The sequence below is a fragment of the Anolis sagrei genome, chromosome 1 (genome assembly GCF_037176765.1).
Source record: "Anolis sagrei isolate rAnoSag1 chromosome 1, rAnoSag1.mat, whole genome shotgun sequence".
Classification (NCBI taxonomy): domain Eukaryota; kingdom Metazoa; phylum Chordata; class Lepidosauria; order Squamata; family Dactyloidae; genus Anolis; species Anolis sagrei.
In genome coordinates, this window is record NC_090021.1 from 199674969 (window position 1) to 199702001 (window position 27033).

The 27033-nt window shown below is 37.9% G+C and overlaps 1 protein-coding gene across 2 annotated transcripts in view; it reads right to left on the minus strand.

Annotated features, from left to right (window-relative positions):
* Positions 1-1360: 1360 nt before the first annotated feature.
* PSMD14 (proteasome 26S subunit, non-ATPase 14) overlaps positions 1361-27033 on the minus strand; it is a 59194-nt gene continuing 33521 nt past the window's right edge. For both annotated transcript variants that reach the window (XM_060777806.2, XM_060777798.2), the window contains exons 8-12: positions 12426-12533; positions 8411-8485; positions 5241-5366; positions 4239-4301; positions 1361-1712 (exon numbers count right to left, since the gene is read on the minus strand). In XM_060777806.2, the coding sequence (XP_060633789.1) occupies positions 1614-1712; positions 4239-4301; positions 5241-5366; positions 8411-8485; positions 12426-12533 (471 nt within the window). In that variant the 3' untranslated portion in view covers positions 1361-1613. The remainder of the gene's footprint in view (positions 1713-4238; positions 4302-5240; positions 5367-8410; positions 8486-12425; positions 12534-27033) is intronic.

Consider the following 27033-nt stretch of genomic DNA (forward strand, 5'->3'; position numbering starts at 1 on the left):
GATGTATTCTATGACAACCAATTAAAATAACTCGTTTTGGGTGTAGGGGGCACTGGTGGTTCGATTCTAAAGACACTTAAAAAAAACATCAAAATATCCGAAACTTCCGAATCAATTCGTTAATGTGGACACGCATGCACAGTAGGAAAAAAACAGTACCGGCACTGGGGAAACTTCAGGGGATTCTCCTTCCCTCATTTTTAGACCAATACTGATGTAACTTGTGATAATGGTTGAACACATGGATCACTGTTAGCTCACCAAATTTCATAACCTTTGACCTATCAATGGATTTTTGGCGAATTTTCAAAGTTTTTATAATTTTTTTAATAATAAATAAAATCTGTTCTTGATTTGAAAGTGTTATTTCCTATTTCACTGGGTGGTCTTTACTTTGAAAGTAGTTGTTCTACTCCAGAAACTTTGTTTGTGTGGCACAAACTGTGTTAAATTGGTGGGACATCTAGACTGACCCCCTTCTTCTGGGCAGAAAGGCACCATCCAAACTCTCCTGACATCCATTTGCTTCCTCTACTAAGTTGGAGGGGACCCTCAAGACACATCTATCCGTTTATTCCTTTTTGCAGATGCAATCAATCATTTTATTTTATCATTACTTACTGCCTGTAAAGGGTTAGCTGGCTGTGGCTGGCTACCCCAGTGCCTTGTTCATGGCAATCATGCAAAAGTAAAATGATTGGTTTTTAAGCAGTTTATGTTTTCTTGGCTTTGCAAAAGTTGTTTATTGCTTTGCTGCCTTCTTTAGACACCTTTGCAGATTCAATCAGTTTATTTTATAATTAGATGAAGACTGCTACAGACAGCTATTTTTGGGTCCTTCAGCCATTTTGGCTAATGACCAGCTGGGCAGTGTGGGAAATGTAATTTAATAGCAGGGCCTTTTGCAATCTCTACCATTGGGGGCCTGGCCTTCACAAACTACAGTTAAAGATGGCTGTGATTAGCTACGCCCACCTCATCATCCTTCCTTGCATCGCTGGTGGAAAGCATGAGATTTTAGAAGTTTTGGGGCTTTACCAAAGTTGCTTAATGGTTGTGAAAATTAAAATAACCTTGGGAGAACATCTGAACATTATATAATATTTCTGAAAAAAAATGTAAGTGGTTCCAATTCGGATTTTCCCCTCACCTTTCCTGCATGGTTCAAAACTGCATTGGAAGTCCAAATTTGTATGTTTTCTTCTGACTTTCAGGCTTTTCTGAATGAACCTATCCAACTCTAATACATATATACAATTAAGGTTTGTACAGCATTGTCAACAGTCCTTTCCCAATCCATGAACACCAACATACGCTACACAGGTTACCAGAGTTAAAAGAAATACGTAACAACAACAGATACCAATTATCTTTGAAATATTAAAATGAAAACACAACACATTTTATAATTCAGTCCGTGAATTGCTCAGGAATAAAGACCATGACATAAAAACCCTCCAATCTAATTGCACAGCAGAGAGAAAAAGGTGTCAAGAGTGGTGCTCTTAGACTGTAAATGATGCCAGATGTCTCTGACATCCAAATATATCTTACTTTCAGAGCTTTAAACAACAGATGATTACAGGCAAAAAACAGCACTTATGAGTAAGTCATTATTTAAACACAACAGTATCCAACATGGCTGCTAAACACTGGACAATGTTAGAAGTCATCAGGACATCCACGTGTTCTTCTAAATGGCGTTTGGGGTCCTAAAATATAAGTGGAAAAGGTTATTAATAGACATTAAGAGAACATCACATTTGCAAACAATTCAGTTTCCATTTGATGGCAGCATGTATGCTATTCATGAGTAACTACATGCCCAGGCTCTCTCATGCAAGTATTTGAAAACATAGGAAGCTCCTTTATACTGCCACTCCTCCACATTTGTGGTTTTGACTTTTGCGGAGGTATTAAATCACAAGGGAGGTAAAGAGAGGATTTATCTTCTCCTTTCTCCTACACTTCTATTCAGCTCAGTTGGTTGGTGAGGAAGAGCTGCAAACATTGTTTAACTTTTCCTGTAGCTTCATCCATGTTTACCTGCCAATCAGCTGAGTTACTACAGAACTATGGAACTGAGCCCCCTTTTCCCAATTGCTGAGTTGATTGGTGTGAAGGGCTTTTCACCCTTGGTCCTCCTTATCAGATTGCAACCATAATAATCATATACTCCCTTATCTTTGGGCGTAAGCCTTGTACACTCAGTGGGACTTACTTCAAGATTGTGTTTGAGCTCAGAACTGCACAGAAATTCAACAACATCCTATCAACATTATACAAAGTGTTCAAAGTGATGTATCAACACACACTGCCCTATATAAAACCAATAGTTTTAATTATTTGGGCATGCAGTGCCTTTAAAATTAATATCTAATTCAATAATACTATTGCACTGCCTTTTTCTCATTAATTTCATTAATGAAATCTGGGCTCTATTGAAATCAATGGGAGCGTTGCCATTTGCTTCCAATGGAACTGGGACTTCATCCCATGTTATTTTACGATATCCTCACTCAAAACAAAAGTGCTTTCCAATTAAATAATGAAAACAAGCTATAAAACACAGTTAGGAAAACATACTGAAATAGAAAAAAACCCTGAAGCAATGTAAAAATGCTCTTTTTAGAAAAGTTCCAGTTTGCAAATAAAAGATATATAGGGATAATGAACTAGCATTGATCTCACTCCACCTCTGGGTCACTTAATCAGTATACTGTACTGACCAAGGAAGGAAGCTTACTGACAAGCTAAATTTTATTTTCTGATGCAAACTTGTCAAGAAAGGAAACTGAATGTTTAGGAAAATTACACAGCCAGAACAAGAGTACTCCTCAGCTCTGAACCTATCCCTCTAAGCTAGTGGTTCACCAGTGACCAGGGACCACTCTCCAACGTTAGTACCAAAAGGGTTATGAATCAGTTTTTGGTCAACTTTAGATCTGGTTTGGTTATTTGGAGTGCTGATTCAGAAAATTACATTGGATATACCACATAAGTCTAGTTTCTGATACAGAACATATGCCATCCACTACTTGCAATCTGCTTGCCCACAGAAAACCATATTTAATAATCTAGAGCTGATGTGGTATACTCAGTTAACAGGCACTTCTAGATGCACACCATATTCCAGGGCTTCTTTAACTTTACTTTCAACCTCTTTCCCACTGAAAATATTTTATCTGACCCCAGGTATATACAATAGGTATAAAAATCAAATGTTTACTGAAAACAAATCAGCATTTCCAAGGGTTGCTCAACAGACTTTCCTTTTTATTAAGTACAGCTGAAGCATTTTCTGCAGATTCCACTGTATTTATTAGACATTGTTGCTCACAGATTTGTAAATAGGTGGCATTCTGCTGTTGCCATTTTTTGTGTGACCCCGACGAGGTAAAAGGACCCACAAGAAGCAGTGCCATGTTCAATGAAACTCATGTCTATGTTTGGGACTGGAGAGAATCGTGGAATTTAGTATTTTGGATAGCAAATTTCCTGATTTATAGCTCAATCTCTTATCCCTTCCACGACAATATACAAGTTGCTACTTCCAAGGTGACCTAGTACATGGAAACACAGGGACCAGAGCAAGAAGAAATGTGGTAATTGGTGTTATAGTGAAAGACGAGCTTCAGTGCTTTCATCATAGATGTAAGGGTTGTTGGGAAATTCTTTGGATTCCAACCTCATAACCTTACTTTTAAGTAAACGGAAGCAGGCTGAGTGTCCCATCAAGCATGCTTTTTGGCACAGAGGCCTGCTATTTAAATAACAAATATCCTACGCTCTGCTGGGCACCTGGAACTAGTTCCACAATTCTCTGGCTCCGGGCCAAGATCATGACTGTTATAGAAACGATCCCAATTTACTGGATTGTGGTCTGCACATACTTCCAAATGCTAATAAAGCTTCAATATTGTGGATGGCAAAATTAGGTATCAATATCTTGTTCTGTTGGAGTCTCCACTTGCGTGCAGGAATACAAAGTAAAACCTACATTATTTAAAGCTGGGATATCAGATATACTGAGCATGTAGCGAACAAAAACAGCGGCAGATGCATAATGACAATTTTATGTCCACTGCTGACACTGAAGGCTTGAAATAATTTGTTTCATTGGAAATAAATGCACTATTTATAAGGAGGGGTAAGGAGAAAGAAAAACCACCAGCATGTGACTAAACAAGACACACAAAGCATGTTACTTCACGTCACTATAATTCATTACACCTCACCTGCTTGCCAACATTTTTTATTGCCAGCTGTTCAGGTGTCATCTTATCTTCTTCCTCAACAGCCTGTGAAAAAAATGCAGAAAATCTTAGCATCTGAGATCTTATTAATTCAGCAGCCTATGTATTTCTTTTAAAGAAGGTGTAATTTTGTAAAACTGAGAGAAAAAACTATAGCGTTGTTTCAAGGACTACATATACAATTAGCAAGCAAGCTAACTTCAGTGATTCAGCAATTACACAAAGCTGTACGTATCAAGGGAATTACTTACCTAGCTGCTGAGTTACCAAATACCCATTCATTCAATGAGCCTACTACTTCAGTTGGGACTATTACCTCCTGTTCCTCTCTGATCTGAGCTATTTCAGGTTTGAATAATGACACTAGATGCCTCAAAGTTTTCAAGCCAGAAATTTTCCTGTATTACCTTGTATCATTAATCACAAAGATTTGTATTTTTTCATTTCTCATTCTGTTTGAAATATTCTATCTTTCTTTGTTTTCTGATTTCTTGGTTTGAAGAACCGTGAAATGATTACTTGGAACTACAACTGGATGCGAGCCATAATCTATAGGCGTTGAAAGGCTTATATTTTGACAGAGGAAGAAACTGTGGGAGGAAGAAAGGAAGGTTTCTTGGGAGATGAGTAAGAAGCCCTTTCTCTGTTCTAGACTTGGAACCCCTTTCTATTGTTTTACTGGCTCAATGCTTCTCCACTGCATTCTCCGTAATGGAAATGTTCACATGGCTGATTTATTTTTTCAGTACTAGGACGGCTAGCCCCTTCTTGAACAAATGAATATCAAAATATTTCATTTTAATCAGTATGTTGGGTAACCTTCCATTCTCTTTTGTGTGCCAAAAGATGGAAAGCGATCCCACTATATTATACGGGCTGGACATCTCAATCAAGACTGGAAGAGGATAATATAAATTTTGGGCACATTCTGATTGTGTGGGCAACACTTATACAAAATGCTCCAGCAAATAGTTCATGTAGTACCTTGTTATAATTCTTTGCTAATTCTAGCATTTCCTTCACCACAGTTTCATTGAGCTTGCAGTGTTCGCTGTAATCTTGAAGGGTTAATCCTTCCATCCAACTTTTCTTATGTAAATTGAGTAACATCTGCAAAGAAATAAAATCAAAAGAGCTGACCCAACCAAATGTAGACTGGTGATTGGGGAAAAGTTTGATGTAGTTGTAAGCACATAGTTACGACTTGTGGCCCATATAACTCCTTTATATAATAGGAGTTGAATTGTACAAGATTAGTAGGACAGATGAGAAATCAGATATATTTTGTATCTATTGAGATTTGTGATGACAGGAAAATATTAGTTGGTATAAATCGGTGGTTCCCAACATTTTTTTGATCAGCGACCACATAATTACGGACCACTTTGATGAGGCACCACACTCCAATATTAGGACCAAAACTTTTACGAATAAGTTTTTGGTCAACTTTAGATTTGTTTTGGTTGTTTGGGGTGTTGATTCAGAAAACTGCATTGGATAGACTGCATCAGCTCTAGTTTCTGATACAGAACATACGCCATCCAGTAGTTACCATCTGCTTGCCCTCAGAAAACCATATTTAACAATCAAGAGCTGATGTGGTCTATCCAATTCAATTTACTGAATCAGCACCCCAAATAACCCCAGGAACAGGCCTAAAAATGAAGACACCAAGGCAGCCCCGCTTCCAGGCGCCACATGGAATGGCTCTGCTCAGGGGAAGGGAGGGAGAGAGGAGAAGCAGCAGTCTACCTTTTGTGGGTAGTCAGCCTCTCCGCTCCCGACATCTCAGTTGCCTCCGCATTATAAGAGGGTTTTGCGAGACCAGTCACTCTTGTTGCAACAGTGTAGTAATGGTGAGGCCACAGAACCACTGGTATAAACTGTTCATTAACTCCAAATTATATGGAGCTACTACAGATAACTTTTCTGTTTCACTACTCCAAAATCTAATGATCCAATCATTGGAAATTGTCTGATGAGACAAAAATGGTTTGCTGTATAAATTAATGGTGGAACTTAAGTCCATTGTGTCAAATAAATCTCTAAAGATCTGATCAAGTACTTTTTTAAAAAGAAAAATTAATGTGGTCTCATGGTTGTAGAAACCAAAAAAACCATCAAAATAAAGGTCTATATCTATGTATTTTGCATTTTTACTAGAAAAAAACAAGAATAAGTGTCACATTGTTTATTATTAAATTGTTTTTATATTCTGTTTATGTGAAGGAAATAATTTACAATAAATAAATAAATAACTTTATTTATATTCCAGAATAAAATTAATTTTATTCAACATTTTGCTTGAATGTTCTTTCACATTCTTTCTTCAAGGGCTGCTCTGCTGATACTGAAAAAGGTCTGCGGCTCAAAAAATTGTTGCTCTACATCAGTGGTTCTCAACCTGTGGGTCCCCAGGTGTTTTGGCCTTCCAACTCCCAGAAATCCTAATAGCTGGTAAATTGGCTGGTGTTTCTGGGAGTTATAGGCCAAACCTAGGGACTCACAGGTTGGGAACCACTGCTCTAGATGCTATTGTTTGTATCTGAGGACAAATTACAGCAGTGTCATTTACAATGCAGTTGTCCTTGGGGGTTCTTTGTTGTTGATGTTTTAATAATATTTATATCCTGTCCTATATCTCAGGGTAACAAAGACAGAAATCAGCTTGAACAGTCCAAAACAACAAAAATAATGTAAACAAACTTATTAACATTTTGACAAACTAAAAGATACAGCCTGAAACCAGTTAAAACATTTTAAGGATGATTAAAATCATGCACATGTTTGGATTTGGATGAATACAATAGGTCTCAAAGGCTTTAGGAAAAAAAATCCTCTGGCACCTGTCAGGAAGAAGAGACTGTCTTTTCCCATATCTTCCCACAATGTATTCCAGATGCAGAATGTCACTCTTTGGCTACTTAATGGTCACTGGAAAGCTTCAATATGGCCAATTTATGTTGTGGCAATTGCATACGTAATCTGTTTGCACCTAGACAGCATTAAGGTTTGTCCTGAAATCTATGACACTTGATGGGCTGCATCGGTCTATGACTTCCACCCTTAAGAGTTGTTGGCACACTGTGGTTTCAAGTGGTGGCCCTGATGTTACAACATAGTTTTCCTGTATAACTCATCCAGTGACTTGCAAACCCTACCTGTTTTAAGAAGGTGAACTCTTAAATATTTGCTATAGTATTGTTGTTGTTGTTTATTTGTTCAGTCGCCTCCAACTCTTCATGACCTCATGGACCAGCCCATGCCATAGCTCCCTGTTGGCCGTCACCAAGCCCAGCTCCTTCAGAGTCACACCAGTCACTTCAAGCATACTATCTATCCATATAGCATTACCTTGGGTCTATATGCTTAGCTGTAGTTGAAGGGTTCCTTCAATGATTTTTTTAACAACAGTAACTTTGTATGCATGTTTGAACTATATAAATTGGAGCTCCGGTGGCGCAATGGATTAAACCCTTGTGCCGGCTGAACTGCTGACTCGAAGGTCGGGGTTCGAATCCACGAGATGGGGGAAGCTCCCTTCTCTCAGTTCATACTGGGACAAGAGAGAAGCCTCCCGCAGGATGATAAAACATCCGGGCTTCCCCTGGGCAACATCCCTGCAGACAGTCAATTCTCTCCCACCAGAAGCGACTTGCAGTTTCTCAAGTTGCTTCTGACACAAACAAAATTATATAAGGACGTGAACTGCAGGCTTTTAAAAATAAAGACAAGAAAATTATCAAGTTTATTGTAACAGAACTGCTTTCAGAAATATGTGGCTTCAAAAATAGAATAGGCATGTCTTTATCATAATTTAAACAAAGATGTTCCTAAACTGTTCAAATAAGACAGACTGGTTTTCACCAACTTGTTTTTAGCATTTGTTACTTATGTTTGCAGATGCCTTCTGGAAAAAATGTAGGATCCCCCCCCCCCTCCCCGAGTTCAAATAAAGGTTCATTTGCTGTGGTAATGCACAGAATATATGATATGAGGGGATGACAATGAAAAATGTGAGAAATTAGAATTCAGATCAAAATATTTCAGCATGCCAACAATCAGTCTGATCTATTTTTTATGCTGTGAATAAAAAAACCCAATACCCGAGAGTTAATGAGAAAGCCCTAAGTAAAAACAAAAACAAAACTTGCCTTCTGTTCTAGTTCATTCTTCCTGTAGTTGATAGTAATAGAATAGTAATGTCTATTCAGTCCATGAATTAAAGCCTAGGGAAAAACATATAAAAGGAATAAATAAAATAATCCACCTGATCAGTTCTGTCAAGGACATGGAAGAAACAGATTGAAGTCTAGAAATACCGGGTCTGGAGTGTGCGTTACTTTGAATTTTTTTTTTAAAGACGGTGAGATTTGAACATTGTCTTGTAAGGAAATGTAAATTTTGAAAGTTGCTTTAGAAATCTGTTAATAAAGATAGCATATTCTGTTGCATATTCTATATTTTATAGCATATGGTATTCTATATCTAAAGCTTAAGAAATACTGCACCAATGTCCTTAGGTTCCGTATCTTGCTTGTACTGCTGCGACTTCAAATGTGCTTTTTGAGAGTGCAACATCAATACAGTAGCAGCAGACAGTGGGATAAAGGTACAATACACTAAAAGTAAAATTTTGTAAAATTGTGTAGTATAGCATTCATTTTTGTAAAAAGTAATTTTGCTTTAAAACAGCAGAGAATTTCAATTTTGGTACAAGCATGCAACCCCCCCCCCCCCGATAAAAAGTTTTCACCAACCAAACATAATGCAATCATGTTTACGAGAGGCACTTAGATATGACTGACTCTGAGAAATCTTAAGAATAAATTAAAATTAAGTATGTGTGTACAACTGCTTTTAGCTAGGAAACAATGAAACACCATGCATGTCAATACACATGTGATCTCCTCTGGGGGTTGTTAGGTTTTGGATGGTAGAGTATTTATTTGCTATGTGCTAGTCATGGGCCCTGTATTTGTCACATTGTTTTCTTTCATGTTTCCGTTTTGTACCGTTCATTCAGATGGCACAAAATTGTACACCCCCCTCCTGTTCGGAAAAATTGGTGAAATGAAAGGTAGGTGGGAATGATAACAATTTGGTGAGCTGATTTTGGGCGCTCGGATGTAGGCCCTGGCAGGGCTTAGTGCCAAGCACCTCTTATTCGACACTCAATGCACTCAGCTGTAGGCTCTGGCACTTTGCTGCCAATGGACCAAAATATTTGTTTCTAGGGAATCACAAACAGTACTTTAATTCATGGTAATGTTAAGGAAATGTGTTTGGAATACACATCAGCTTGGAAGCTGGCTTTGCTTGTACTTTGCTGTTAATGTCTAGTCTGAGAGAAAAGTGCTGCTTAACTTTTTTGGGGAAAAGACAATAATGAAGCAGACTGACACTACGGGGTTTCCATGGGAAGTCATTATACGATCCACTAATATATCCTCTAGAAACATACAAGCACAGGCTTGCCTGCACCCAATCAAAAACATTAGTAGGTTGTTCCAAACTCATTATTTTTTGCAGCTTGTACTAATTCAAGAGTAATCTGCTTCAACCCTATTAAATCAAAATTCTTTTGCTGCAAGATACTTTTTAAAGCTGTTGTTAATGAAATCTGTGAACAATCAGCTAGGGTAGCATCACATATTTTTAAGACTGAGAGTTTAAGCTATGCCTATAGGAAATTTCCAGGTAGAGATTGTGATTATAACTCAAGAGATATGATGCTGTTTTCAAATAGAAATGCCATGTTTTCAGCATACATTGCTATTAGCACCCCTGTAATTAATCTTCAGAGAAATCATTTGGCTTCTTGGGGGTAACTATCTGGGCCTTCTAAACTTTTAAAAAAGAAAATAATATTTTGGACAGTATTATCATTAGTGCATGGCAAAACATTAATCATCCATAAGGGAATGCTCATTTAAGAAGCAAGATGCTGTTTACCCCTAAATCTAATAATGGAGAACTGGAATATAAAAAGTGATGTTAGATTCGAGTGAAGATGTCAACACAGCAGCTTTGTCTGCAAGCTTTTCACCTACAGAACCAGACACTGAATGAGGTTTGGTATCAGATCTTAACAGGTGGAGAAAAGCAGTTGGTTGATTTGTATTCCCCTTTCCTTTTCCATACATTAAAGTGATACAGGTGCTGCTTATGTATGTAAAAGGACTAAAAACAATTGAATCCTGACCAGAGACAGCCATCTCCAATGTATGGGTAATTCCACTGCTATTACAGGATTGTTCTCCCACTTCTGACTTCACTACGGTGAACAAATAGGTCAGTACCAATACTAACTACAGTTAAGATTAACCTGACTTATTTTTTGTTGGGAATTGTTAAGCAATTCAAACCTGGGTTCAAATCTTGGATTAACAGAAACCTGTTGAGTACAGACTGCAGACAGGATGAAATCAGACATCCATCTATAGAAGGGCTAATGAAAGAGAGTACTGTACAGGGCTAGCTCATAATTCCTCTATGACAGTGGTTCCCAATATTTTTTTGACCAGAGACCACTCTGACAAGTGACAACTCTCCAACATTAGTACCAAAAGGACCATGAATCAGTTTTTGGTCAACTTTAGATTCGGTTTGGTTGTTTGGGGTGCTGATTCTGCACTGGCTAGACCACATCAGCTCTAGCTTTTTATACAGAATATATGCCACCCAGTAGTCACCATCTGCTCGCTCACAGAAAACCATATTTAATAATCTAGAGCTGATGTAATAGTTGTAATATTTCTTGAGTAGTCGGCCTCTCCCCTCCTGACATCCCCGTTGCCTCGACACTATAACAGGGTTTTGTGAGACCAGTCGCTCTCATTGCCAGGTGGTTTCGAGGCAATAATGTAGTAACGGTGAAGTCACAGACCATATTTTCATTCTTGCAGCCCATGGACCACAGGTTGGGAGCCACTGCTCTATGATATTACAGTGCCTGTGATTTTATATAATCTTTACTTTGGAACAAGAAGAATAGTTTCAACGTTTAACAAGATGGACAGTTCTTCCTTCCGAAATCCTGTCAAATTTCAAGTCATAACTGGGACTCCAGCCTTATGGCTCCAATCCATTCCTGAAAGCTCTGGCAAAGTATTTATTTTGGAAGGAACAGAAATCATATTCTACACTTTCCTTCCCTTTTTTGTGAATGTGTCTAAGGACTAGGCAAGGTGCCATTAAAGTATGTACTGCCAATACAATAAGTAACATGTACGTTTGGGTTTAATTTATGGGTTCAATTGGTCTGAGAATTGTAAACGACAGAAGATTATGAGGCATCATGGGTTTTCCCTTCAATTCCAGTCACAGTTTACTTCCTATCCATAATCAAACGAACATGCGTTGGAACACAACCTGCAACCTAATATATTGAAAATCCTCAGGAGACAAGGAAATATTAGAGGCTACCCAGTTTCTCATGTTAAGGTTGCAGTGCTAAAGATAGGGGAACTAAGAAAGCAAATGCAAAAAATTAAGAAGAGGGTGTACTTAATTTAATGTCTACTTTCCATAGACATGTGCAGGAATTACCTCTATGATATCGTAATCATAACAAAAACTGACACCAAAAGTGAGAAAGCCCAGAAATTTTTTTAAAGCCAAATACACTGGTGTATATGACTTTCTGTCAATCAACATGATCTGAAATCATTTATGGGAAGAAGATCGGCATGTGATAATAATGACATATTGCAACAGAGGCACAACAATGATAAAAGATAAATATGTTCATTATCAACATCTGCATATCACATGAAACCTCTAACAATTCTGGAAGCATTTACTTGATTTCCTCAGGAAGATTCAATATTTTATCAGGTTTTTAAATGTTCCATTGTTTTTTTTTACCACTATTTTATGACAACCCCCCCCCCCCCCCCCCAATATCAATGGGCCGGTGTATGTGATTTCATTTATCCAAGCCCCACAAACTGTGTCCTCTCTGGGCAATTCTAGGTCTTACAGCATGAGTCTATGGCATTCTTGAGTCAGAATCCCTTCATTTCAATAAGGGACACTATTATCATATAGCCAAAAAAAAAAAAAAAAAGAAAAGAAAAAAGAAAAAAAGTGTGTCTGCACGCAAGAGAATGGATGCAAAAAAGCAATGTATCTCAAAATGAATACACTACCAAGCACTGAATTTACCTGAATAGATGGCTTGTTTAAGTGACCCAGATTTGAAGTTGTTTGTCTTGGTTCATGTCCCAAGACCATCATATTAGCATTGATCAATCTGAAGGCATCGATAACAACCTGTAAAAACAAGATGCCAAAGTCAATTCTTCATAGAAAATGCAAGTGATTACACCAAGTAACAGTGGAGAAGTCACGATCAACTCACATCTGGTTTTGGCCTTTTTCCAGGAAATTATTTAATTATAATATTAATAAAGAAAAACCGCCTGCTGTCTCTGTCATCAGCACAACAACTGAAATTCATATTGTATGGCAACACCAGTTACTACATTTTCAAAGAAGTGAGCAAAAATAAATTAAGTTTTATACACTCTTTTCTTCACTCCTCATGGCTAAGTTTACATATACACACACACACATGCTATGTAACTTTAAAAATATGTTTGTCACCTATATCTTACCTAGTCAAATTGAATGACAGGGAGGCTAAAACTGAAAGTGAGCACAAGCTAAGGGACTATGTTTAAAGCCCAGTCCTGTCACATCAATTATACCACTGGAATACATGAAATGACAACAAAATTATAGTCAGCAAGGAACTTGCCCCATGTATTCCCTTCTAGTCAGATGCTTTTTACTCCCCGCAAGTAGGGAAGAGGCTATAAACTGTCGGATGGATTATGACGACCTTGTCAGTGCCATGGCTTTGAGCAGAACGGAGCAAAAAGGAAACGGAGCAACAACAACAGAAAATCAAGGTCACTTACTGCAGTGACAATACAGTCCAAACTTAGAGAAGTTTGTCACCCATTCTTGTTAATACCTAAAGAAGTCAATCTGTGGACATAAAATCTTTGTGTCTATTTTATCTAAGGGATTATGGTTAGAAAACACATATTGCAAAATGTACATCAGTGGTAAAGATTATACTGCTATACACATTTCTTAGGTTAGTCTTTAAATCTTTCAGATGAGTTTTATTATAACATATCTCTTTAGATTAGTTTTCTTATAATATATCTCTTTCCCTTTTCCTTTTCTTTTAAAGAGAGAATGGGTACTCCATATTTCTGCACTACAAGTTCTCAGGTAAGCCACTATCTCTCAGTTCCCCATACAAGCTATGGTAAAATATTGACAACAGTGACCATCAGGTTGGTAAGTTTATAAAAACAAGTAAAGTATTTTGTACACTCTGAAAAGGAAAACCAAACTCCCAAGAGGCAAATGAAGCACAATGAAAAAGTAAAGAAGATCAATGAGACAGAGTTAGAAACTCCAACTAGGCTTTCAAGGATTAAACTATGTGAGACTCAGAAGAAATCCAGAGGCCAGCAAAGCAAAAAGAATGCTTGACCTCAATTCAGCTTCTCAAATACAGAATAATTTTGTCTCTATTCTTCAATGATATTCAATTGCTGGTAAACTTTATAGGCTCAAATATTCTTCACATGATAGCAGAGTACGCTAACCAAATTATTCTTTCTATTCAGGACACAATCATAAGTAAACTGAACGCAACTACAAATAACACATGGATTTTCTCAAGGCATGATAGTCACCATATACATGTTCTGATTCAACAGATCAGATGCATCGGGAGAGATGCTATTTATGCCCATATCATTCTCAGCCGGAATTGCACACATACCAGCCATGCATCTCCTTGCTATAAAAAACTGGGATTTCATTTTTTACCCCTGAATTCATTTTCACGTCTGGGTGAACTGCTCTGCAAATAATTCTCCAAAATCATAAAACAAGACCCCAAGGGCTATCTAGTCCAATGGCTCCCAAACTTTGGTCCTCAAGGTATTTTGGATGTAAGCTCCTATAAGTCCTAGCCAACTTGACCAACAAGAAGGAATTCTGAGAGCTCAAGTTCAAATATATGGAGGACCAAAGTTTGGTAACTACTGAACTAGGGGCTCCTGGTCAACCTTTCTGCTAGTTCAGCTAAGGCATCCCTGACAGAAGTGGACCATCTAACCACTCTTTAAAGTCTCCAACAAAAGAGAATCTTTCACCTTCCATGGTAGTCTGTCCCACGGTCACCAAGAAGTTCCTAATGCTTAGTCAGAATTCCTTTTTTTGTAATTCCATTGGTTCAAATCCCATTCTTTGGAGCACCAAACAAGCTCACTCCATCTTCCATATGATGTCTCCTTAACTACTTAAGCATGACTCTTCTGTTGCCTCTCAATTTTCTCTTCCCCACTTAAGCATAACCACAGTATAGTATGCTGTTGGATTTTTCTTGGTACATCATGGGCAACAATGTGAAAAGAGTAGCCAAGGAAGCATAGTATCCCAGTGTTTACTTTTATCAATTTAAATCTAGTATTTCTATATAACACTGGTTCCTATTTACTTCTGAAACTCTTGAAGCAGTATTTGGACCAGATGTTCTCGTTTATGAACACCTGCAAATGCCCAACAACAGCAAGGAGGGGGGCATAAATAAAAAGTTAGCAAAAACAAAGCAAAACATTCAACACTGTGGTCCTCTAGAGGTTTGCTCGATAGGAAATGCCACAAATAAAGAACTGACTTTGAGAGAGAAAGACAATTGCCTCGCGGTCTATCAGATTCACAAGGTGCTTCATGATTTAGAACACTAACACTTAACACTCGTAGAAAGGATTCTAGCGGACGGCTCCATTAGGAAAGATGGAACCCATCCAAGACTGAAACTGCGTTTTATTACAAAATTGCTTCTACTCAAAGTTAAGCGCTGTATGCGCTTTTCACAGTAGCTTCCTATCATGCGAAAACAGCCTAAATCAACCATGGCCAAGCGTCAGGGTTTGCAACTTTTCTATGACTGTCATGGCCCATTTTTTACAAGGTCATGTTTTGGTGATCTTTATGATACAACGCCTTCAGTCATCTAGTGGGTTGCTGTTGAAAATTCACAAATACACACAGTATTGCTGTATCCAAGTTTCAAATAACTGGCCTATTTGGACTTGTCTGGAATAAAGGAATAAGTTTCACCCCTTTGAACATCAGTACTAGTGGACTTGCTTATTTCACTGTGTTTTCAACCACTACTCAGATAGATCTCTGGAGGAGAAAACTATCCTGGCTTTGATGCTTCTGGACTGCAACAGGTTCCCAAGACTTATGAAACCCATAACTGCACTCTGTTATAATTTAAGAAATCCTAACTTTTTACATAAACCAATGGACAAAAATATGACTCCAATGACATTTTGCTTCTTCTTAGCATTGTTACATCAAATAAGGAAAAGAATATTTTAACTACACCAAGATTAAAGGAATTCACTGTGATCACTATAGCAACTGTCTTAAGAAAAACTAACATGCTCAACAACCTGCAGCCTAAAATTAGATCTGGGATGCAATAAAAAGCATAAATGCAGCAACACACTCTACATTTTGATTTCTGTGCAATCTTATAATTGCTTTTTTTGTGCTCAGCAAGAACAAACGAGTTCCTTCTTTAGAGAAGCGTATCAAAATAAATAGGCTCATTAATGTCCAGTGTACTAATGAGCAATGGATGAAGGAGGTGTTAATTATGCTATGATAAGATTTGAGGAGAAAGCCCTGGTGAGCTCTTGGTTATATGTACGAGTTTAAGTCCTTCTCAGATTTGGATACTTTGAAGCCCTGTGTGATGCGGAGAAAGAAATGCAGAAAACCTTTGATTTAGTGGGAGAAACTTTGCAGAGGACTGCTCTCAAAAGAATCAACTCAAGAGAAAAAAATGTTATACCCATTTCCACAAATAGTTGAGTGCTTTTAGACCTCTCCACTTGCTCTGATTATGTTGATTTGCAAATGAAGTAAAAAAACAGCCCAAAGGCTTCTTGCTGCCTTTCCTCTCCCAGCGAAGAGGTGTAACACAACAGGGTGGTTGTGTGTGGATTGTTTAAAGTATACCGATTAAGGTGGCTTTTTAAATGACACACTATACCACACTATACCATGCTTTTCACCAACTGGACGGTTTAATTCTGCCTAGTGCAAGCGCCTTGAGACTCTGGAGAGGTCACTTCAGCACCAGACAGTTTATAACAAAACCATTAGCGGTTTGGCTAGCTTAAGGAAACCTCTTACTTTTCTTTTTTTGTTTATTATCACTGCATGAATCTGCAGCATATGATAGTTTATAATTTCTCCGGCTTGTTAAATTCATGTTAAAGGTCTGTTTTCTTGTTGAATAAATTTTGTTCATATAATGCTGCCGATTTCATACAGTGAGTCTTTAATAGCACCTTTGGTCTATGCGCAACTCACAGATCAAAACAGAGGACTAAAATAGGGGTTGATGATGCTATTTACATGTGTGATTCCTGCTGTCTTCTTGTTAGTAGCTTTAATATAATAGAAGACCTTGTCTGTTTTGTAATTAACACATCTTTACTGCAGAGATATTTGGAAGTGATTGCTGTGAATATACTGGTTAGTAAAATAAACACAATCACACACCGCTTTCTGTTATCAGACAAATTTGTGAATTGTACACATTATACTCCAGATCAACAAACTGTGATACAACAGTCAAGCAGAAGACACAGTTATATAACCATATCCTTTTCTGAAAATGTATATTTATTGTGACCTTGCATATATAATTAGTTTATGGGATGCAAGGAATTCACAATAATAGATGCTTTAATAATTGCAGTGCTTGGAAATAGATGTCCAATATTCGGAAGCTGTCAATGGAAAATAAAAACTGAATCCATATATATATATATATATATACACACACACACACATACATATATACACACACAGATATACACACAGATATACATACATATATACATATTATATATATGATGTGGTGTTTTCTTTAGAAAACATATTAAATGAAAAACAATCAGATCCCATATTTTCAACTATTATCCTCAATCAGTCTTATTCTCTACTAATGTGTGTGTTTAAATACAATACCATATTGTATTTAATATAGGAAGGCTATGCCTTTTATATAGGTCGATATCATTCAGGACTTCTACTTTCTCAGCATCTACACATGATGTAACACAGGGGAAAGCACATTCTAGTATATAAAAGATGATGCTGAAATCAGTTAATTCAGCTCTGTTACTCAGAAGTGAGGATGGATCTATCATCAATACTTTCACAGCAACTCCCCCCCCCCCCCAATAAAAACAAAGTGCTTTTGACATATGGAACCTATCTTTAAGAAATGCATCATGTTGATTTGGAATTCAAGCATCCAGCTATTGTTCATGCCATATGTTTATGAAAAAAACAAACCCAGGCACAAGAAATGCTATGCAAAGGATATAATACAGCTATGCCAGGTGTAGAAGGAGAAGTAATGTCCCATCTAAAGTCTCTTTTATCACCTGCAACTGACCTGTTATCAACTGCTTAGTTGGCTTCTAGATTCTTTAAAAATTAAGTGGAACACATGACCCTCGAAGTGCAGCTGAGGTTTATGACCACTTCGTTATTTATGCTGCCATGCACACTCTGACAACCACCACTGAAGAACATTTTTGGTCCCTTGTAAGCCCACAGCATAAAAAATTCAGACAAACTGTACTTTTTATGCCATTTCCAATGAAAAGCACTAAGAAACGAAACTGACTCATGCCAAATGCATATCACTGAATTGCTGTGATTGTGAGCTTGAGGTCTGCTACATGGAAATTATTTATAAAAATGTCAATTTTAGCTCTGGAAAAGAGATTCCTCGGAGTATGTACATTTATTTTTTTCATCCTTGGAGGATTTGCTTGCTTTGGTCAGGTCCACGATGCAACCTGAATAACCACCCTAGGAGGGAAGACAGCTACAGAATAATACATTTATCTTGACAAGCGAAGGCATGCATCTGTAACCCTACAAGTAGGAAAAACCACAAGTTTCAAGGCTATATGCCTTAATGAAGATAGATGGATTATTCTACATCCACTATGGTAAAAGGCTTTGAAAAATTAATACTTTTAAACAAAAAGTGTACTTGGAACTTCTTGGTTTAGAGGAGGAAAATAAACTGGAATAACCTTTGCAGTTTAATAACCAAACACTACTGCTGTTTCTAAATAGCATAATCGAATATTATTAAAGGAAATAGTGAACGACACGTAAGGATTCCATATGCTGAATCAAGCATCCCTTTTATAACTTCTAGTTCAAAACGGAATAAAATCCACAAATGTGCAAGTAGTATATACATATCAATGCTAACCAAGACAGCAATATTGTATGAAAGCTGGAAGCAAAGCACAAGTTGAATTTCACAGCCAATTTGGGAAATACACACTGTCTCAATTTAGATGATCATGCAGTTCTTCATCCCCTTTTCTCTTCTCTACTCATACCGTTTTTCTCTCCGTTACCCATTTTAGCACCAACCGTAATCCGACATCCCAGCTTTCTAACCATAGCTCACTATGATATCCAAAATAGTAGACCAATTAAGTAAGTGTCTTTGCAAAAGGAGGAGAAACCCAACTGCTATGCTTTCTGACTCTCGCTTTCCTAAATGTGATGATTCAGTCATCCCAGTAAATTATGCCCTACAGTACACAGAAAATTGAGAACGTATACAATAAGGAAGGAGGTGAGAAGATTTTGTGTCACTTATTCATGATTCAGTTGGATGAATTGAGCTACTGCCCTGGTTCACTCATAAGCTGGGTTTCAAGGCTTATTATTCACAAGTATCATTTCTAATTCTAGCGTCTGTGGGAGAAACAGGTGTCAATGCACAAGACCCAGCAAAGAGATCTATAGTTTGCTCAGACATTCTTGCTTATATAGAAGGATCCAAATGAGAACCATCAAATCATGTGTACCTGAACATGTACTTCTCCACAATAAGACACAATGATGGCTGTCAATTACATCTGGACCTACTTAATGTTTAGTTTTGCATAACATGCAAATATTTTATTTGCATATCATGACTCCATCAGTCACTTATCACACACATTTGTGAAACTAGCAATTTCGATGAAATAATAAAAATAAATCTTTATTTATATCCCACTTTTCTCCCAAAAAAGGGATCCAAAGTGGCTTCCAACATATCAAAAACAGAATAAAATCAACTGCAGTTAAGCACATATATAACATATGAAATATCAATAAAATATAAGGCAACAATAAAAAATTATTTCTTAACAGATTTATTTCTATATGGAACTTTGAAACATTATGCGATGTTGTTGTTGTTCATTCGTTCAGTCGTCTCCGACTCTTCGTGACCTCATGGATCAGTCCACGCCAGAGCTCCCTGTCGGCCGTCACCACCCCCAGCTCCTTCAAGGTCAGTCCAGTCACTTCAAGGATGCCATCCATCCATCTTGTCCTTGGTCGGCCCCTCTTCCTTTTGCCTTCCACTTTCCCCAGCATCATTGTCTTCTCTAGGCTTTGCTGTCTCCTCATGATTTGGCCAAAGTACTTCAACTTTGTCTCTAGTATCTTTCCCTCCAGTGAGCAGTCGGGCTTTATTTCCTGGAGGATGGACTGGTTGGATCTTCTCGCAGTCCAAGGCACTCTCAGCACTTTCCTCCAGCACCACAGCTCAAAAGCATCGATCTTCCTTTGCTCAGCCTTCCCTAAGGTCCAGCTCTCACATCCGTAGGTTACTATAGGGAATACCATGGCTTTGACTAGGCGGATCTTTGTTGCCAGTCTGATGTCTCTACTCTTTATTATTTTATCGAGACTGGACATTGCTCTCCTCCCAAGAAGTAAGCGTCTTCTGATTTCCTGGCCGCAGTCTGCATCTGCAGTAATCTTTGCGCCTAGAAATACAAACTCTGTCACGGCCTCCACGTTTTCTCCCTCTATTTCCCAGTTGTCAATCATTCTTGTTGCCATAATCTTGTTTTTTTTTATGTTTAGCTGCAACCCAGCTTTTGTGCTTTCTTCTTTCACCTTGATTAGAAGGTTCCTCAGCCCCTCCTCGCTTTCGGCCATCAGAGTGGTGTCATCTGCATATCTGAGGTTGTTAATGTTTCTTCCAGCAATTTTCACCCCAGCTTTGCATTCATCAAGCCCCGCACATCGCATGATGTGTTCTGCATACAAGTTAAAAAGGTTGGGTGAGAGTATGCAGCCTTGCCATACGCCTTTCCCAATCTTGAACCAGTCTGTTGTTCCGTGGTCAGTTCTTACTGTTGCTACTTGGTCCTTGTACAGATTCCTCAGGAGAGAGACAAGGTGGCTTGGTATGCCCATCCCACCAAGAACTTGCCACAATTTATTACTTCAGTGCTGCTTATCAAGTTTATAACACAAGTCTTTTTGCAGCATCTATATTATTTTTGTCCTTCCATATAATGTGAACTAGTATCACACTGTGTAAAGGTTTTTTTGGTAGGATGATAAATAGCAGCAAAACGGAGGGCTGTGGTACCTGACAGATTTTTATGAACATTAAGCTCATGTCATCAGATGCATGAATTAAAGTATAAAATTTCAGCTGCATATGGGCATAATCTACATGGTTGAAGATGGAGTTATAGACAGCAAAATTAAAAGTAGAAAAAATTGCCCACTGTAATTCATAATAAATGTGATGATAAGAGAAGTACTTTGGAAACAATATTTCTAAAAGATAGCTTTAGGGTCCCTTATTTATGTGATTAGGATTTGTTTCGTAAAGAGAAAAGATGTTCAGAAAGAAGTGGCTGCATAATCAAATCAGATACTATCTCTATCATGCATGCATCTAATATAAATAGTCCACATGCAACCCATAAAACTGGTTTAAATGACAAAGCACCTAATGTTCTAATACTACAGGACTGAAGTATTTGGTAATCTATTTTGCAGGAGTGAGTTTGTAGTGGTATGAATGTGGTTTGAATCAATCTAGTTGAAGTTCTGCAGCTATCAAAAAGAGAAAGCTATGAGTTAGGTTTCAGCTCCAAGTTGTCAACTTGACAGAACTGAAGTTGCATTTCAAAGCAGGCAGAGATCTGTGCCAAAGTCATCTTCCTGCATTATCAAAGATCTAAAAGTGTCAGTCACACAGCCTGCAATAATGCAGAAAATTAACTTGATCTGGTTAACATGTATCTTAACTGTTTCATTAAGCTCTCTCTGCTTACCCAAATAAGCCAGTTCAAAGAAAGGCTGCTTAAGAACAAGATACTTAAGAAAGTACAGCATTCGATGTATATAGTCTAACACTTTGCATATACACTTCTAAAACTGTGAAGCAATTTACATATAGAAAAGTGATTGGATTTCTATCTAACCATAAAAGGCACTGCATTTTTGAAAAAGCCTATAGGCCAAGTATTCTTCTATTCTTTTAACTCTCCATTCCTACCACAAGCAATCCAGATTATGAAGGAAAGAAAGAACATATCAAATTTAAAGAAAGCAATGTGAGCTAAGGAACAGATAATTTTTGATAATGATTTAGTCATTTATATCTACATTCTCCCAATACTCAAAGTGGATGAAAATTGAAAAGATATCCAGTTCTTGGGATCTGAGGACAAAAGGGAAGAAGTATACAATAGGAGGCAGAAGAGAAACTGTTGAGAAGAATGGTAAGGATGATGGAAGGGAAGATACTTGAGGAGAAGACTGGGCCTTCAACACTATATAGGATCAGGCCTCTTCAAATGGCTTGTTCAATGATCAGGAATTCTGGGAGCTGAAGTCCAAAACATCTGGAGGGCCACAGGTTGAAGAGGCCAATGTTAGGTGATAGAGAGTGAAAGCAATTGCTCATGGTGCTTTCAGGAAGGATAATATGTAGCAGACTGCAGCTCTGGTTTCACATTTTGGCACACTCACTCACCCCCACACACATCTTATCCAATGTTTCTATTGCCTCTCCATATAAGTAATTACGGCCCTATGAGAAGCTCTGATATAAGTAATATTTTGCTGGGCAATACAAAGGATATTCTCATGACCAGAAACCACACATAAAATGCTCAGACATTTCTGAAAGATACCCATGTAGTAGATTATAGCAAGTGACTCCGATGTTTAGGTAACAGCCAGTAAGACTGCTTGTGACTGGAACTTGATAATGTTGTAAGTATGATTTCAGAAAGCGTAGATATGGAGAAGGAAAGGGTATCTTTAAGATACTAACTGCCATGTCCTGGGTTAAGCACAAACTTAGAGGGACTGTGTATCTTTCCTCTTTATATATGTGCTATCTACCCATTTTTTTAAAAATCAGTCTCCATCAGAGACTACATTAAAGAAAATTTAAAACGAAAGCATTCATACCTGTGGTCTGTGTTTGGGCACGGAGATACAAGCTATCTTAATAATGTTTAAGGTTTTGTTGGAATTGTAATTCTGTTTGAATGGAGCCCCCGGTGCCGCAGTGCGTTAAATACCTGAGCTGCTGAACTTGCTGACCGAAAGGTCGCCAGTTTGAATCCAGGGAGCAGGGTGAGCTCTCACTGTTAGCCCCAGCTTCTGCCAATCTAAAAGTTCCAAAACATGCAAATGTGAGTAGATCAGTAGGTACCGCTCCAGTGGGAAGGCAATGGCGCTCCATGCAGTCATGCCGGCCACATGACCTTGGAGTTGTCTATGGACAACACTGGTTCTTTAGCTTAAAAATTGAGCACTACTACCCCGGAGTCGGATACGGCTGAACTTAATGTCAGGGGAAAACCTTTACCTTTAATGGACATGAGGCCCTTAACTTATTTTACATCTCAAGCTGTCTTGGGGGCACTTCTGAATAAAAAGAAAGTTTTAAGTTAAAACAAAAAACCAAGTCAAAGTGGGAAACTGTAGCATGAAGCCAGCATTGAGACAAAAGCATCTGCAGCTCTTCCTGCGTGACAGTAGCTTGAAGCAACACAGATTGCAATTCTATAAATGTTTGAGTAGGAATACATTCCAGAGAACTCAATTCAATACATTTCTACATATCCAGAGATACATAGGATTGCACTATAAATTGCTTCTAGCAGGTGGGTTATTTCATGGTTTCCAGTCAGTATCATCCAAAGAATAAAAAAAGCACAGTAAACTTGTAGAGACCATGTTGTAATTACAGGTAGCAAACACAAAGCATAATCTCTCCTCCATTTATCAAATTCTCTCCCTCCACATAAGGGACTTTTGTGCAAACCAAGAACTGAAGTTCAGTTCGAAAGTAAGAGCAAAAGTCAGAGCCCCCGGCTGCCGAATATACAGAAAATGATCAGGCAAACTGAGGTTAATGGGGCGACCAATCCTGTGACAAGCACCCCTGTATGGGGCTTTACACCCATTGCATCACTTTGTCACCATGTTACAGCTCTGGCAGGTACAGTTATTATCTGGCAGATTGCTTACTTCTAGTAAATTATTTCTGTTCGCCATTGCTTGGAAGGCAGACTCACAACAGTGTGGAACAATGATATCCATCACTACAGAGCAACCTTGCCTATTGTGACCCTCTTCATATGTTTCAACTTCAACCTCCCATCATTCCTGATTACCTGCCATATTGGCTGAGGTTCATGGAAGTTACAATCCAAAACATCTGAGGGCCCCAGACTCAAGAGGAGAAATGGTGATAGGCAAAGAGGATTTGTACTGGATTCTACCCCATTAAGCTGGTTTCAGTAGTAAAGTTATTTTCTAGTCCACTGTACTCGATAAAGTAGTCAAGTTCATGTCCATACCCATTTTGATCTAGTTCAAGTTGTTCATGGAAAATGACAATCAGGATGTATGTTTTCTCATGTAACTGATCTGGTTCACCTACTTAAAAAAAGTAAGTGCGTATATGTGTGCCAAAAAAACAGACTACAGGTAGTCCCTGAGTTACAAACATTCAATTTATGATTGATTCGTAGCTAAGAACAGGGGTGAAACAACAGGAAATGAGAAATCTACCCCTTGGAAGAGAAATTCACTCCTGAAAAAGTTATTATGAAAAAATGTGTCTCGACTGAAGTTTTCTCTCCAATCCTTGGTTTCACAGCAATCCAAATTTTTCAAAATCTAATTATCACAGGGACAGAAAGTGAGGGGAAATCTTCTGACCAGGGACACAGATAGCAAAGCAAACAATACATGGGTGTTAATACTTACCTATGCTATCCAAATATATACATATTTGGTTGGAGTTATACTTTTAAAAAGTCCCTGTTTTGGCTTACATATAAATTCAACTTAAGAACAAACCTACAGAACCCATCTTGTTCGTAACTTGGGGACTGCTGTACCAATCTTTTTTTTTTCTTTAATGCAGCACTTTAGCATTTGGGAAGATTGCATATTTGAGACACTTCTCTGATGTATCAAGGGAATTCCTAGGACAAGATGGAGTAATATTTGGCTAGTCAGTTGTTTTGGCCTGCAATGGCCATCAACTTTAGCCAACATGAGCAATGGTAAGGGAGCTGTTACCTAAAACATCTGGTGCCACATTCCTGCCAGAGGGAGTTTGAAGCAAGATCACCCATCTGCTAACTGATCTGCTACCTTTCCACCTACACCCGTTTGTTCGTTGGAACTGTGTCCTGCAAATTAGGCCCCAGAGCATTAGATTTCTCCTATCAGCATCTCACACTATTCCAGCAGAGTGCAGTCCCCATATATGCTCACCATGTTCTGCTCAGTAATATATGTACCATACAATCCTATGTACTTGTCCAAATGACCACTGCAACAGATTCCTAAGTATTGTATGCCTTTCAAAAGGCAAAATTCAGAGCAGTAAATAAATCACACCTTGGGAGGAAAGTACTAATATTATCATAGGAAAATACCTATTGTTGCATTGAAGTTCTTGCTTTTAACTTAACAATTTTAGAAAAAAAAATCTGAATTCTAGAAAAGTAGGAAAACATAATCTGTTATCAACAAGTCCAAACTCCTCATCTACCCACATCCTATTATAAATGCCAGGTAGGTGGTTTGCAGGTATAACTAAGAGACAGGACTTTATTAGACAGATCCATGACCATAGGAAACCATAGGAAACAGCTGCACATGCGGTTTAGAGACTACACAGTGGTTGGATCATATCTAGCTTCAACTCCATAAGAATGTAGGGATTCACAATGCCCAGGGGCTCCTCAGCATGTATTAATAGTAAGAAACTTCCCATTCTTCCACTCATTCCAAAAGGTGCCAATTAAACCTGTGGTGAACAAGACCAAGTAGCTCTTTCCACATGATTAATGTTGTGTACTGCCGAAAGCAATAGATTGAACGGGCTGAAACAATAGCAACACCGAGATGAAGCCCTAAAAATTCTGAAATCATGCAATAGTTATCGTGCTTTGTATCAGAGGGGAAATTCTGCAAACAAGTATGGAAACAAACATCAGATAAACTTTGCATCCGAAGACAATGGTTCCCACTATCTCTGAAAGCAGGTATTATAGCAGATCTAGACAGGTCAAAGCAGCATTTTACACCAAGACTTGTTGAGGTTTCTTCCTTTTCATGCATTTTTGTTGTTGTTAAATTGACAGTATATGTGGAAATATTCTTGGCCTTTAAAATGAAAATTAATAATAAATCTGAATGTATGTTACTATTATTATACTCATACAAGCTACCATTTCACTGTTTGAGAACCACAGCAACTGTAGTCGGTTATTCGTTTAAGCATCATGGAACCACTGACACAGAAAGAAACTTAAATACTACAAATATTTATAAAATGCCATACATATTATTAATTTAATGACAATTCTATAATACAATAGAAGAGCATGCTCAAACAAAACACCTCAGCAGTATTTTAAACCAGTAACCACCTAGCCAATTTCTGTATGTTCTGTAGTTTTTCTAATCCACTCTCCCTGTGGCTGAGCAAAATCGAATTGCCTCTCACATTTGCAGACAGCTCTGTGAAGGTGATAATAGAGCTGCACCCTGCTGTCATGAGGCAGGAAATAGGAAAATGGCATATGGGGCTAGGAAGAAATAAAAAAAAGAACCAAACAAGAACAAAAGAGATTTCAACAAAGGACAAACTATAACCCAATATGCTTTGCAAGTTAATCTCTTTTCATAATGATTTCACATAATCATTCATCTGCAAACTTTACCCTAAAACGTGAATGGTTGCAAAGTCTTTCGGGGAAGTTTTTTATTCGGAAACACTTGGAATATATATAAAGTGTCATATTCTATTTCAATAAAGTAAGAATGTGAGTCCTATTCAAGAAAGGACTAAATCTAGCCTAAAATGGGGTTTTCCCTCAACGGTGTTATTGTGAACTGCTTTAGGATCTTTGCAAATGGGACACATTATAGACATACTTAAAATAAAGTGCTAACATTATCGTTTCAAGTTTAGTAAGAGTCACCACCCTAAAGTGTATCCAAAGAATAGGAAGCTTTGGTCACTGGACATAGAAATTGGATCATTAAATGCTGATTTAGAGACAAGTTGCACAACACTTAAATGGACCTTGCTTCTAATATAAATTGTAGGAACAGTATTTAATTTTTTTGTAAAAAAGAAAAACAAACAATAAATAATTCTCCAAGATCAAGAGGACAGAACAGAGAAAGCAGTTATGTAGCCACACTATGTATCCTTCAAATCCTTTCTTGAGAGACAGAAGCAAGAAACATGCATTCCCCACAATTTTCACCTAGAGAAATGTTGACATGGCAGTACAATTTCTAAAATTTCCCATACAGGATAAGCCAA